Source organism: Bombus pascuorum, chromosome 6 (genome assembly GCF_905332965.1).
Source record: "Bombus pascuorum chromosome 6, iyBomPasc1.1, whole genome shotgun sequence".
Classification (NCBI taxonomy): domain Eukaryota; kingdom Metazoa; phylum Arthropoda; class Insecta; order Hymenoptera; family Apidae; genus Bombus; species Bombus pascuorum.
The window spans coordinates 9,909,041-9,923,478 of NC_083493.1; the positions used below are offsets into that span (position 1 = coordinate 9,909,041).

A 14,438-nucleotide genomic window follows, 5' to 3' on the forward strand; every position below is an offset into this window, starting at 1 on the left:
AATATATAGATAAGTGTAAATAAGAAATGAAAATATTGTACAATGAATTTAAAGCATTTAATATTAAAATGTTTCTTAATATGTATGTTGATATAAATACAAGAATAAAATGTAAGATCAAAAAATATTATAAACATAAACGAATAAAATAAATCTTCTTTATATTCTTTAATAATTTATATTAGAAATGAGAATGATAATATAATTTAAGATCATAATCTATAGCCTTTTTATTATTGATATTCAATTTAATACTTTTACTTTAGAATAAGATATTTATGTTATACATGAAAATTTATTTATATTCACACACTGTCACATCTTAAATCATTCTATGTATTAAGTAGATAAGCAGTACAATATACTTATTAGCTACCTGATTTAAGTCTGATAATAGATGCATGAAAAATACACACAACACGGTGTGCTGTCATGTCACTGTCGCGTCCCCTCCCCGGGGGCCGTTTGGATCCCCAACCGGACTGCTTGTTGGCCCCCGGGTGCTGAAGAGTCCAGCACTTAATTTCAACCCCAATCGGAGGTCGCGGTGGCCCTCACGCGCCCCGTGTAGGCGCGACCACAGGCACCGCTGCGCCCTTGTCAGCCAATCCTCTCGGGATAAGAATCCCGCTCCCTCACCCGCTCCACCGCCTCCTTCCGCAGCATAACTAGCTCGCAGAAGGAGGCTACGGCCTTCCTGATAGCCAAGTAGTCCTAAAAAGTTACTATCTCTATCAAGCTGCAAAATTGCGGGCTCTCATTTGAGGCATTAAGAGAGTCCGTAAGAGCATCAAGAGAGGAAGAATTAGAATTCCATGATATTTCATGAAATTTTGATCGTCTAACAGTAACATAAAAAAATAAATTTCGTAAATATTGTAAAATTGATAATCTAGAAAAAATAAGAATTTCAAAGTCAAGAGTACGGGATTGACGTTGTGAATAATTGTGCAAAGGCACGCAAGTTTACATACATTTATTCTGTTCTCTTTATTACATATATGTTTAGTTAACCCTACCATTGAAGAGAATCTATAGCTGAATAGAGTGAAAAATAGCGCGATCACATAATGAACCCAAACGCCAAGAGACATTGCACTCACAGAAACTCGACGTCCAAATTCATCGTAATACGATTTACTGAAAGATTCAAGAAACTGGCAAAACTATTTTCAACTAATCGATCGTATAATAACATAAAGGAGAAGATCATACAAGCATGCGATTCCTGCGTAAGTTAATTCATTGCCAATATTAAAACTTTAAGGTATACTTCCTTCCAGTACAATTAACTTGATATCTTTATACGAATTACGTATATACCATTGCTAACAATAATTCTTGTATACTCTCAGATCATTTACTTTATATCGTTATTTTTTTTACGTAGAAATTTGATTAGTAATTATACAGTTATGATTAAAATAAAAAAGTTTTTCAATCTTATAGATTCAGTATTAAAATAGATTTATTCTAATTAAATTTTAACTAAATACGAACCATCCAATGTTGGTATTATCACCTTTTATTATCTAGTCTCGTTCGTTAATTGTACGCATTTTTCATTTCATTGTAACAATCATAATTATAAATTCCTTAGCGACCGTAATTATAAATGAAAATAACGATCCATAATGTATATATACGCAAATTATAATTATTATCATAGACATCGTTATTGTTCTCTCTCACGTTCAGTGACTACGCCTGTACGTCTGAAGGAAAATAAAATATATGATAAATGTAATATGTGCCCCATCGGACATTTCAGTCACGGACACCTGTATATCATCGTTATGCAAAACATATGAATTGCCGATCACCAACTTCTCATTACGTCCTAAATCTAGCTTTACGGATGTTCGTCGAAGGTTCGAAACATTCGAGCTAGACGTGGAAAAATAATCTATTGTTGCAAACGCCGTATGTTAGTATTCCGCACACTCGTACGTATTTACATACATACATGTACACACGGGACACGTTCCATTTAATTGTTCCTTTCATCTAATCTAAAACTTTCGAAAATCGTGCTGCTTCGAAATTAATCGATGTCGAACAAATAGATTAATTTTTCCATTTTCCTTCTTCCCACTCTCTTTGTCATTTTCTTTTTTACTGTATCCTCTTTTGATCGATTTTTCAATGGCATTACACACGTATCACGTAAAATCTAGTTGAACACAAGGAAGTGCGAAGTTGAGTATTTGAGCAATAGATCTTTTTTCTTTTTTGATTAGAATTAGTGATTTGATGGAGTGTTTCGAAGCCACGACGTTATTTTACACAGCATTCCTTTCGAAACAGCATAATTGTCGATTAATAAGTTCTTTAACATGTATTAAACGAAAAGAATATCGCAGCATTTTTCGTCTGTGCGAATTTCTACTCACGACGGGTCCACGTGTTTCAAGACACGTGGTAATTAACATTGAGACACGTCGAAATATTGCACTTTCTGTGAAAAATATTCTACAGAATTGCATTGAATGTCTTCCTTAGACTATTGTCGAAAGATCGGTAACTTGTCAACGTTTTTATCCGTCGTTTGTTACAACGAATTTTGTTTCTTTCTTCAACAAAAAGAAAATCAACAAAAGATCACGAAAGGCATCGTTTTTCTATGTATATGTATATAGAATGCAATCACACCTGTGCTACCTACTAAGAATAAATCTATGTCGATCCTCGCGTACATAAATACCACGTTTTGTTTTATTTTTATCCTTAATCATTCCATCGGTTGATACAGTGAGCGGAATATAGGATGTCTCTACGGTATTGCTCTTCTCAGCTTCTTTCAAAAATTTACTCGTCCTTGTTTTATTTGCACAAGATGCAACACACCTAATTAGCCAGAAACATGCATCGTACGACACAATCGTTCGCATATACCGTAGAATTGTTATACGGAAACTCGCATTGTCCGCTTTCATTCTCTCTCCGTTATTCTCGAAATTACGAAGTTTAAAAAAGAGAACAGAGCAACCGAACTCTTCTGCGTTCTTCGATCAACTAAATTTGTATTAATTAACAGATACAAGATTTAGATCCGTTATTATCGATTAATCAATATAATTTAATCAACGCTGTACGATTACGAGAAAGCGATGGACGCTCGAAGTCGGATGTCGGATGATGGTTGAAGATATAACCGGAAGAAGATACTGCACTAACCAGCACGTAAATGAACCTGTGTGTTCTTCGTCGCCGATTATATCAAGCTTCTAGAATGTTTAAGTGGAAGTTAGAACGTTTTTCTTTATGACGTCATAAAACATAAACGCGTGCGAGTATGCATATGAAAATTCATCGATGGAAGAAACGATTTTTGATATTGTAAAATCACACGTTGCTAATTCCTTCATTCGCGTCGTTTCTGGTACGACTTTACCAGATATAATATGTGTAAAATTGGCTTTTGAAATAATGAATCCTATAAAAAAGTGCGATTAGATATTAAAAAGTAGGATATTCTCATCTATGACACGTGTTGACGTTTTAATCGTTAATGATGCTCGTTTCGCAATGACGGTACGAATATAAATTTATATCGAGGTATAAAATTACAATCTGTAAACGTTGTTTAGCGTTTTTTCTTTTTTATCTCTTTTACTGACCTTGCGATTAGGCACGCTAAGTTGTTTTCTTAAGTGTAGCTTAAACGTGTGATATTATTCGGATAAGTTAATTACAAAATTCGACGAATCTTTAAAAGATATGCACGAGAAGAAATAGTGTTCCAATTTTCTCTTATTTAATTAAATATTGGCCTTTGAAATTGAAACTGTTTATATGAGTCTTAGAATTATTCTTCTCGTATACAATGTTTTCGATTACCAAATCAAAACTTTTGGTACCTTAGACGGTAACATTTAATTGTATGCGAATTTTATCACTAAAACACAGTTCTAAAATTTCTCGTAGTCCCGCGGTTATGCTTCGAGACTACGAAATTCCATCGAAAAATACAAGTTTATATTACTTAGTACGATTGCAGGTTGAGTGCAGTACTAGTCTATTTAGCGTGAATCACGCTAAATTCCTATAAGACTTCACCGTAAAGTCGAGGTCTCTTAAACCTTCGCTGCAGCGTCCTTTCTTTCAATTTCTCTCTAACGTGTACAATTCGCTTTCTACCTGATTATCCTTCATGCGTGTTTGCACGTTGCAATCGCGTCGTATGATTTTCAGATCTAGTCACGTAGAAAGAGTCTGTGGTAAAATCGTGGTCTGACGTTGCCGTTTGCTTTTCTCTTTTCTTATATGTCAGAACAGTACAGTAAATTTGTTCATTACAGTTTACTTTCAATTTCGTGTTTACGAAAAAACCAAAGACTGGCTTAAGCATATTTCATGCGCTAGAAAAGAAAATATTATAGTTATTTGCATCTGTATTTCCTTAACTATAGATCTTTCTTCCTTTATTTTCTAGATCTCTTTCAAGTTTCTCACGTCCTTATAATCGATACCATTTAAGATTTTTAAATGTAGATCTTGCTGATAATTTGAATGAACGTAATTATTAGTTCATTAACGTTTTATTAAAAAGGTACGCGATTTACATCCAAAAGTCTTGGTATGGTATTCATTCACTTGACCTATTTACTACAATTAATTAGCTCGGGAGGAAGATAACTCAGTGCATATATAATATTCGCTTTCGTTACTGCCAAAAGATATGAGTGATTAACAGAAAGGCAGCACGCGGAATATAATATTGAAATATAACGTATTGAAATTTATTTATAGCAATATTACAGTATAGGTAGAAATAGAATATACTTTTTATAATATAAGTTTACGTATAATTATGTTTTCCGTTATTTGTAAATTTCTTATTTCATCCCAATTAATAATGAATAAAATAACTAAAATTTGTCTGTATCAAACTTAGAAAAAGAATCTGTAAAATTTATAATTCATAAATTTGCTGATACAAGTTCAAGGTATATAATACAGATAGATTGTAACACTCTTACTAGTATAATAAAATGAAGTTTAATACGTACTTTTTTTTTTTAGTAATTTTAGTATAGTTACAGTTAGTTTTGGAGATGCATGTATCTACAGTGTAAGTACACATTCACGTTATAAAAGTTTGCTACAGTGAAATAACGAGTATTTCATGAAAGATATTTTTTTTCTTCTATATTTATTCATAGTTTCTTTGAATATATTTGAATATTATGGATATCGTTTCAATACATTTGGATAGAACAGAATATCATACCACGTATACGTACATTTCAAAATATTTCATTTGCAGAATATGTATAATAACTTTGAACTGATATTCTAGTATGGTCTAGTGTCATTTTTTGTTAACAGAACTTACAAAACAAGATAAGAGAACTAATAACTTTTTATCAATTGTTCGTAGAAATAGTTTACGTTATCGGATAGTTATCGAGAATAATCTCGCATAGTTAAATATAGTTTCTTAAGATTGGAATTTATCGAATGAAAATGGATGAAAATAATACGCCAAATTAATGTAAAGTTATTAGTTCTAAACGTTTTATCAATCTTTTAACACATTTTGAATATGCTAGTTTATAAAATATTGTTAATGTAAATTTTTAGCATAACATATTAGGGGTTTAAAACGCCATGTTAATGCTTAAGCTACAAGCAGATAACAAAAAGTTTGTATTGATAATCTAAAAATAAAGTGTGCGCTTAAATTATTACAGATTCAACATAGCCCCAAGCCACCTAATCATATGTGTGAACCACATTAATAATCTGTTAATCGTTGGTTTTTACCAACTACTGTTTTAAAAGCTACTTCAGTATCTCAGTTAAAATATATTATGCTCAAAAAAAACTGAAGACTTCCCTAAACAAATTAATGTATGACTACTTCGTTTATTTTCTCTATAAATTTTTTTTTATACGAATTCCTTGACTTAGTAATATCCTAAAAGATTAAACTTCTTATTACACATAATATATTATAATGATATACTATCCAAATAATTATTTTGTTGCCATATAAAAATATTAACTTTGTTCAAATTCTTTATTTTTCAAAATATCAACACTTTCGAAATCAAGTTGTAATTTTCACGAATAATACGTGCATTTCTACCAACTTATAGTTTCCCACTTTTTTTTCTTTTTTTTAATAAAATATCTCTGCTTTATTGCTGAAAGAAATAACAAAATTTCAAAGCAAATTTGTATTTAAAAGAAGTTTACACTACGTGCTCCTTTCTCTTTATGTTAATTATATATTTTGTTTTTGCGATTGGCAGTAACAAAAGTAATGAGAATAAAATGTAGCACCGATATTCTATACAGAAAAAGATGATATCAACAAAATTTTCGTTACACTTGCATCGCGCTGCAAAATTTCGACAAAATTTCAACAAATACAATTGTAAATAAAATTAAAAGAAAATATTTCCAATTACAGTATTTACAATAAATATTTAAACATAACAGGAAGCTTTCTATACTTCCACTTCATATTAGAAAATCTGTACGTACATATATCCGAGTAAAAATAAAAAATTTTCAAATACAAATAATTTAAAATAAATTCGAACAAAGCATTTGTTAAAAACAAAGCTTTCGTACAAATTAAATGACTACTTCATTTCATCATTCTTTTATTACAACCTGTAGCTAAATTAAATTCACCTATTAAAAAATAAAAATGGAGGTGGTCAATATTTAAACGAAATTATATACCATAAAAAGTGATGCAAGTGTTAATGCAAGTATCATCGGTATGTTATGACGCTTATTATGGAACGCAATTATAAACGTGGAAAGTTATTTAACTTGAAAATAACCACCTTGCCATTTATTAACAGTATTCGTGTTATCTTTACAGAAAATGTCGCGCATTCGCGAAGGAATAGGAGAATAACGGTGAGTCAGAAAACGCAGTATAGAAAGACCTTGTATTCGTATATAGAACACTTAAAATACTTTTTTTTTAACCCTTATGTTTATACCTCAATATAGCTATGGATACCTCTTCCATCGCTCTATATCGTGCATTCATTTCTTTCATTTACTCGCATATTACGTCGTTTATTCGAAGAATATACTGTTTCATTATCGTTGTTAGGCGTGTGTACCAGCGGAAATTAAATAATGAATAGCGCTGTTTGGATATTTGGGCTGTAAAAGGTCAAGGAAAAACAGGCTCACGAAAAGTTAGCTACTTGGTCTCTTTAGTTTCACCTTCTTCTGTGGGGAGCTTGCTTGTAAGCGTATATTTACACCACGTCTCTTCACTTGAGGGTTGTTCTCCATAAAATTAGTTTGATCTGATGACGCTACAGATGCTGGTATAAAAATTAATATTTTATAATTTTTAATACCATTACTAAAAATTACCCAGTTTGTCTTAAGAAAAAAGAATATAACTAACCTTGTTGTAACCACCTAACTTGCGTTGCTGGCCCATATCCTTTAACATTTCGTGCTGCTATTCTAAATATTATGGCCGGTGTTCGAGTAGTATCAACATAAGCGGCACTAAGGGAACTATTAGATACCGAACAAGAATTGTTTGTACCGCAATAAAATTTTGTAAATGTTAGGTTCGAATTCGACGCCGTTGTCTTTGGTTCTCCGTTATTATTTGGTGCGGTATTCGCCATAGCTATGTAGGCAGAATATTCCAAAATGGGTCCATCATTTCTGTTAGGCGGTGGTTCCCATGAAATATGAGCACCGTCTGCCGTTTTACTAATTTTTATAGCGCTAGGTGCCCCGGGGAATCCCGGAACATATGTTCTGAACGCCGATACCTTAAATAAAAAGATATTACATGAAGTTGTATATTTTTATTTTAATGCCCGTACTTGCAATTATTTCACTTACCTCACTCCAATCACTTTGTCCACAACTATTCACAGCAGCAATTCTAAGTTTATAAATAGTTCCCTGTTCTAAAGGAACCTTTGTTCTTCCTTCAAAAACATCCATAGTTAATGGTTGCGTTATATCTAAAGGTTCATCATTAGGTAAGTAATAATGTTGTACAGTAAATCGTGATTCCTGTGTTACTCCTACATCATACCATTCTTCTTCTTTTTTTTCTTTTTCAGTCTACAAAAAAAAAAAAAAAAACGTTAAAAATTACTTATATACGAAAAAAATTAGTTGCAAATTGTAATCTAAGATATGCACTTTTACCTGTTCAGCCTTTATTTTTATTGGTTGTTCTGCCGAAACTAAGGCAGCTGTAGCCAACGTAGTTAATGCCGTGGAATCATCTCCATTTTCTGTTCTAGTACCATTCATCTTTTCTTGTTTCAAACTTTCTTTTTTGATAGGTTCGTCTTTTATTTCCACTTTCATTGGAATTACTGGTTTTTTAATATCCATTTCCTTCTCAAGAAGACTAATACTATTGACAGATGATGCTGGTGGTTCAGGAATCTTTCCTTGTTTCATTGGCTCATCAGGCTGTTCTAATTTTATCTGCATGATGGATGTTGTGATTGGAATATTAACAGTGGTAGAAGTTGAACAAGAATCTGTAACCATTGGTTCATCGTTGTCCTCTAATGTTTCCATTGGAGTTCCTTCAGGAAGATCCATTGGTGGCTCCACAGCCTCATCTTTAATTTTTTCTAAAACTTGAGTTTCCTCTTGAGAGAGCTGTGATAAACTATCTTCAGGTGATAAATGTTCAGGAACAGATGGTTTCTCAGACTCAGAAGTATACGTATCCACTGCCATTAATTTTATATCATTATTTTCAATCTGTTCACTTTCATCATTTTCTGGCAGTTCCATAGCATCTGGCATGGATGCTTCTTCTGATGAAGCTTCTATTGGATCCTGCATACTAGAAATTTCAGGTTTTATTTGTGCTTCTTCAACTGATGCATCATTCACATCTTGCATATCAGTTTCATTTGCTGGTTCTGGTTCATTAGAAACTTCAATAGGTATGTCATTTTCGTCTGGCTGAGCATCAATGGAAGGTTCTGGATCTACCGGAATATCTTCTACAGCGCTTGTAGAAACAGGAAGTTCAGATGCTCCTTCTGACAAAGTTTCTGGATCTTTTATAGAAGACTCGTCCATATGAACAGCTTCCACTGGTGCTGCATCTGTATCTTGCTCCATACTTACAGAGTCTGCAACTTGTGAATCTTCTTGATTCTCTAACACCGGATCTTCCGCTAAATCAATTTTATCGTTTTCTTCGTCATCATCAGACAGAAGAAGATCTGCTGGACCATCAACTTGAGGAATTAAAAAGTTACCATCTCTATCAATTTGCATTGATTCACCAGCTCCCATTTGAGAAACCAAAGCAGCTGCTGTGGTAGTTTCATCACCATTACAACTTTCTTCTATTTTACCATCTCCTGCTCCACCATCATCTGTAGATACCATGAATGATAGATCACCAGAAGATTCTTGAACTGGATCTATTAAACCTGCCTCTGCAGCTAATGCAGCCAATGCTGCATCAGTGGTAGCAGGACCATCAGATGTAGATGCCAATGAAGCTGATGGTTGTTTTTGCGGTGGGACAAATAACATTTTACTTGTATCTATTGTCTCTGATGCACTTGAAGTAGTCACTATTGTGCTACTTGTAGGCATGAGAGTAACCGTTTTTGCTCCTATTCCTCCAGACATTTGTAATGTTACAGGCTTACCAGATACTGTGACAGTCTCTGGCGTTTTCTGTATTTGTGGCATGGTAACAATCTGACTCTTTCCAGGATTAAAGATAGCTTGTGGGCTTCCTTTAGTTGCAATAGTTACCGTTTTTGGAACACCACCTTGGCCTGGAACTGTAATAGTAATTGGTTTTCCAGTAGTGCCACCGCCCATTGCACCAGATGATACAACGATCATCTTTACTCCTTGTTGATTTGTTACGTGATTAGTAGCTGATAAGGGTAAAACATTTACAGGTGTAGTAATATTACCCGTTTGTCCACTGCCAGCTTGGGATGTAGTTACAGCTTGTATAGTTCTTAAATTAGATCCCGTTGTAACTACTATTATTTGATTACGGCCAACTAATCCACCATTACCACCAGGTTTGGTAATCATTATCGTTTGTTTACCGCTAATATTTTGCCCTTTGCTCATTGCAACGATGTTAGATGTTTTCATAGTAGTAAGAATTTTAGATCCCTGTACAGTATTCGGATTTACTAATCTCAATATTTTAGCCCCCTGATTAAGTGGCTTTGCACCTGTTGCTTGAACAGTCTTCCCTGGGATGAGGCTTACTTTAGGCACAGTTGCTACCATCGCTTGTGCTGTTTTCAGAAGATGTACTATCTGGGGTTGACCAGATATATTTTGCCCTGGTTTTTGTAGGATAATTTGTTTACTTTGTTGTGGTGAAGCAGTTCTCAATACTGTTGCTCCAGGGGCAGCGAAACGTATTTGTTGGCCTGGTTGTACATTTTTCATCCTAATTGTATTAGCTGTAGTTTGTGGAAGAATTGGTACATTGTTCATGCTTATTTTTGGCGTAGCAGCAGCTGCTGCTGCTAAGGCAGCAATTCCTGACATAGCAGCTGGTGTTTGGCCTGCCACTGTAGTATTAGAAGTTGGAGCTTGTTCAGTAGCAGTAGTTGCTGTTGGCGTTGTTGTAACTAAAGGAGAACGAATTCTGATAAGATTTCCGGCTACTCTTGGTGTCAATGGACTTGATGGTTTTGTTACGCTTTGTGATGGTATTGGTTTTTGAACTGGGCTTTGCACAGTTGATTGAACTCGGACCGGAGTTTGTGGAGGTATGGACGGTCTAATAGTGGTTGGAATTTGTGGAAGCTCAGGGGCAGCAGTAACAGGTGAAGATGTAGCAGAATCAGTTGCAAGAGTAACCATTGCCGATGTCGTGGTAGGTGTTGCTGTGTTTGCTGGAGTGCTGACTGTAGGAAATGTTCCAGTTGTCGCTGAAGGTTTACATTTTTGTATTTGCAATATGTAGTACTGTGCAGATGGCACTGGTGTCCATTGAATTTCCAGTGCTTGCAAACTAGCCCTAACTAAATTCAATTTCGATGGTGCAGATGGTTTACCGACTTCGAGGTACCATAAATCTTTACAACAAACCTGAGAATAAAAGTAAATCATATTTTATAACAGGTAAAGGCATTCTCGAATTAAAAATAAATTATAAGGACTAACCCTAACCTGATTGTTCCAAGCTTTGCGATATCCATCTCGACCAGACCATACATAAAGTTTATTATGCATCCCAATCGCGCAGTGACCAGCACGTGCGCGAGGAACATTTTCCTCCAAAGTATCAACTGTTAACTGTTCCCATGTCCAAGTTTCTAAAATAATGTTGTCAGTTACGAAATCATGCATCAAAAAATATAATATCAACTTACCTATATTTAAACAAGCCAACGTGTTTGTGCATTTCCACTCTTTTTCATGTGTTGCAACTTTAACATCATCAACAACAAGTGGTACCCATCCTCCAAAAACGTACATTCGATGACCAATTAAAGTGGCAGTATGAAGAGAACGGGGTAATGGAATAGGTCCATGAACCACTGGTTTGTGCCAAGTCATTGAATCAACATCAAGATACCATAAATCACCCAAACGACAGCCACTCATACCACCATAAATCACTAAACAGGTTTTTCCTGTCTTATCATTATAAGATACTCCGGTATGAGACTCTCTAGGTGGTGGTGCATGCCCATTTGTTTGTGGTACATCCCAAACTGTTCCTCCATTAGGAAGTAGTTCAAGGGTATATAGGTCATTTAAATATCTTGGTATATTATTCTTATGATCCTCACTATCATTAGCCAATCCTCCAAAAAGAAAGACTTTATTGCCAATAAGGGTGAAACTGTGTCCTAATCTAGGACATGGTGGAGAATCATTTTCCGGTGGTCTGGGTCTCAATTTTTTCCATTCCCATCTAACTGCTTGAAGTTCATAAAGCTCATCTGAATACTTTCCATATTCCACCATACCACCAAAAACCAAAATACGGCTTCCATCAACAACAAATCCATATGCAGCACAGCCAGGTGGAATATCACCTTTTGTTGATGGTACAAACCATTGATTAGTTGCTGCAAAAAGTAATAATGTATAAGTATAAGTAGGAAAATAAATAAAGTATAAGCAGGAAAAAATTTTTTCAGTACATGATATACATTTGTAATGAATTAAAAAATCTTTAATTATTTGAATATGTTACAGAAATTTACATAATTTTTATTTGTAAACAAAATCTTTAAATAAATTTATAGAATGATATTAATCAACTTAAAAACTAAGAAATAATATAAAATTTATTAAATATTTATAGTATAAAAAATCTTATATTTATATATTTAGAATTACACTTTTATTAAGGTATATTATTATATTTATTATCTCTATATCATATAAGTAACTTGAATAGTATTACTAAGGGAAACATTTCAAAATTAAGTACAAAATATTCGTTACAGTACGCATGCGTATAATTGTTGGCAACATAGTAAAAGAAATGCTATACGCATTCATGATATGGTAAAGATGTGAAAACCTAAAATGAAAGAGTGGGAGGAGAAATAGGAACAGAAAGAAAAAAGAAAAGGAAGGGTGAAGCGTGAACGTGGAATGACGGGAAACGCGGCGCGTTGCATATCGTGGTGGGGCGTATAAGACAGCAATGGCCGCTCCCGTGCGTATAAACATGAAAAATGACAGATCGCACTAATTCTACGTATGAAATTAACCCAATGTCTAACAAACAAGACTTATAAAGACATGTATAGTAAAGGTACATTTAATGTATATGGAACATATGATAATAAGACATCTGACATAAACAAAATTCATGGTTTTCACGATGATCCGGCCGGTGACCGTTTTGTCAATGTATGCCGCCATCTTGGATCGCGGGAATCATCAAGAACGGCGCGAAAGACGCACAGCAAGGAAGCAACTTACTCGTGTTATAGACATGAAGCTCGTCAACAATGCCCTCATTTCCACCGCCGAAAACGACCATAAGATCCTTAAGAGCAACTGCCCTGTGTCCATGCCTAGGTCTTGGCTGGGGTCCGGACGGATTTGTGATCCGCTTCCACTTTAGCATGGGTGCCGCCATGATGACCATCGATCACATCATTTTTTCATACCGCGCAGCTATGCACCCACCGTGTTACCCCTAGAACAGTGCAACGCCCGATGGTTTCGATGATAGTGTGTCCTTTTCTTCAAACTTTTCTATCTTCGATGTCCACGATACAACAGTTTGGATAACTTCGAAGGTTCACACACCCAACGAGAACTTACTACTTCTTGATATTCTTAGCACTGTCAATATCGTACGTCTTGATTATAACCTACCTTCGGCTATTGTTCTTTATTAATTAATTTGACTTAACAAAATGGTCCATACAAATATAAAGTCAGATGAATTTTTTTCGGTGGGAATCATGAAAATTCTACACGATTTAGAAGACGTCTGTAACGTAACACGTATACACAGAACGCACACCGTGTATTTACGTTCACGATGTTTACGGCACTGATTTCATGTCTTCTAGTGTGCTCACTCAGTATTCATCAATGATCCACCCCCGAATATATTTTTCATGCTACTAAATTATTATTATATTTAAATAATGGTTTTTTAATGTTATATTTTAATCTAAATCTATACTGTACAGTTTATTATAATATTTGTAAAATAAGTTTATCTGTTCATTACTTTTAAAGATTTCACAAACTAACAAAAAACGACGCAACAAAAGAATTCCCTATGTATCCAGATTTCCCCAGATAATCATAATACGAATTTATTAAATATGATAACTATGTGATAAAAAATTTGTAATATTTACTGTAAGAATATATTACTGTCCATAATCTTGTGATTCGTACAAGCGAACACTATATATTTAATGTACTATTGTATGAAATTTGTTTTACAATTGCATACATTACCAGATATTACTATAGAGATCGCCGATGTAATGTTAAAAAAGTCAGCCAAAAAATGCTCACTAGGAATATAGGCTTCTAGTGGCGAGCGGCCAAACTATATGCACATTTCTTCTTCAGCGATCTTGGTAGGAGAAACATGCGTATTCACGACGAGAGGGGAAATGTGCATTCCTACCACACATCAGCGAAGGGTAAGGTCAACAAAAAATAAACATTTCTTAAAAGTTAATGAAATATTAGAAATAAATTGTTTTGTTTGCATTGATTACAGAATAACAAGCAGTCAGCAGCAACCATCTGCTTGGAAATGACTATATTGTACAATAAAAGATGAGATTATTTATTGTAAAATAATTATATAAAATGTATTTAAGCAGAGTTTCCATAAATCAGAGTAGTGTAACAGCATTTTACAATGCTGTTACTTATCGTTTTCATTGTCAAATCACATAAAAATCAAAAAATGAAATCAGGAAATAATTAAGAACACGCGAAATTTAAGGAGGAATAGTATA

At 34.1% G+C, this 14,438-nt stretch overlaps 1 protein-coding gene across 2 annotated transcripts; it reads right to left on the reverse strand.

The window, feature by feature from the left end:
• Positions 1 to 962: 962 nt before the first annotated feature.
• Positions 963 to 13,497, reverse strand: LOC132907737 (host cell factor). Of its 2 annotated transcripts, none has more exons than XM_060961099.1 (7): positions 12,922 to 13,497; positions 11,349 to 12,053; positions 11,140 to 11,291; positions 8,161 to 11,064; positions 7,846 to 8,073; positions 7,391 to 7,772; positions 963 to 7,304 (listed from the first exon to the last, which is right to left on the reverse strand). In XM_060961099.1, exons 1-7 carry the CDS (start codon positions 13,088 to 13,090, stop codon positions 7,174 to 7,176), a joined length of 4,671 nt encoding a protein of 1,556 aa, XP_060817082.1. In that variant the 5' UTR covers positions 13,091 to 13,497; the 3' UTR covers positions 963 to 7,173. The 2 variants fall into 2 exon arrangements, with proteins under 2 accessions (XP_060817082.1, XP_060817083.1); XM_060961100.1 differs by having other exon boundaries at positions 11,146 to 11,291; positions 12,922 to 13,496.
• Between the last annotated feature and the right edge of the window lie 941 nt (positions 13,498 to 14,438).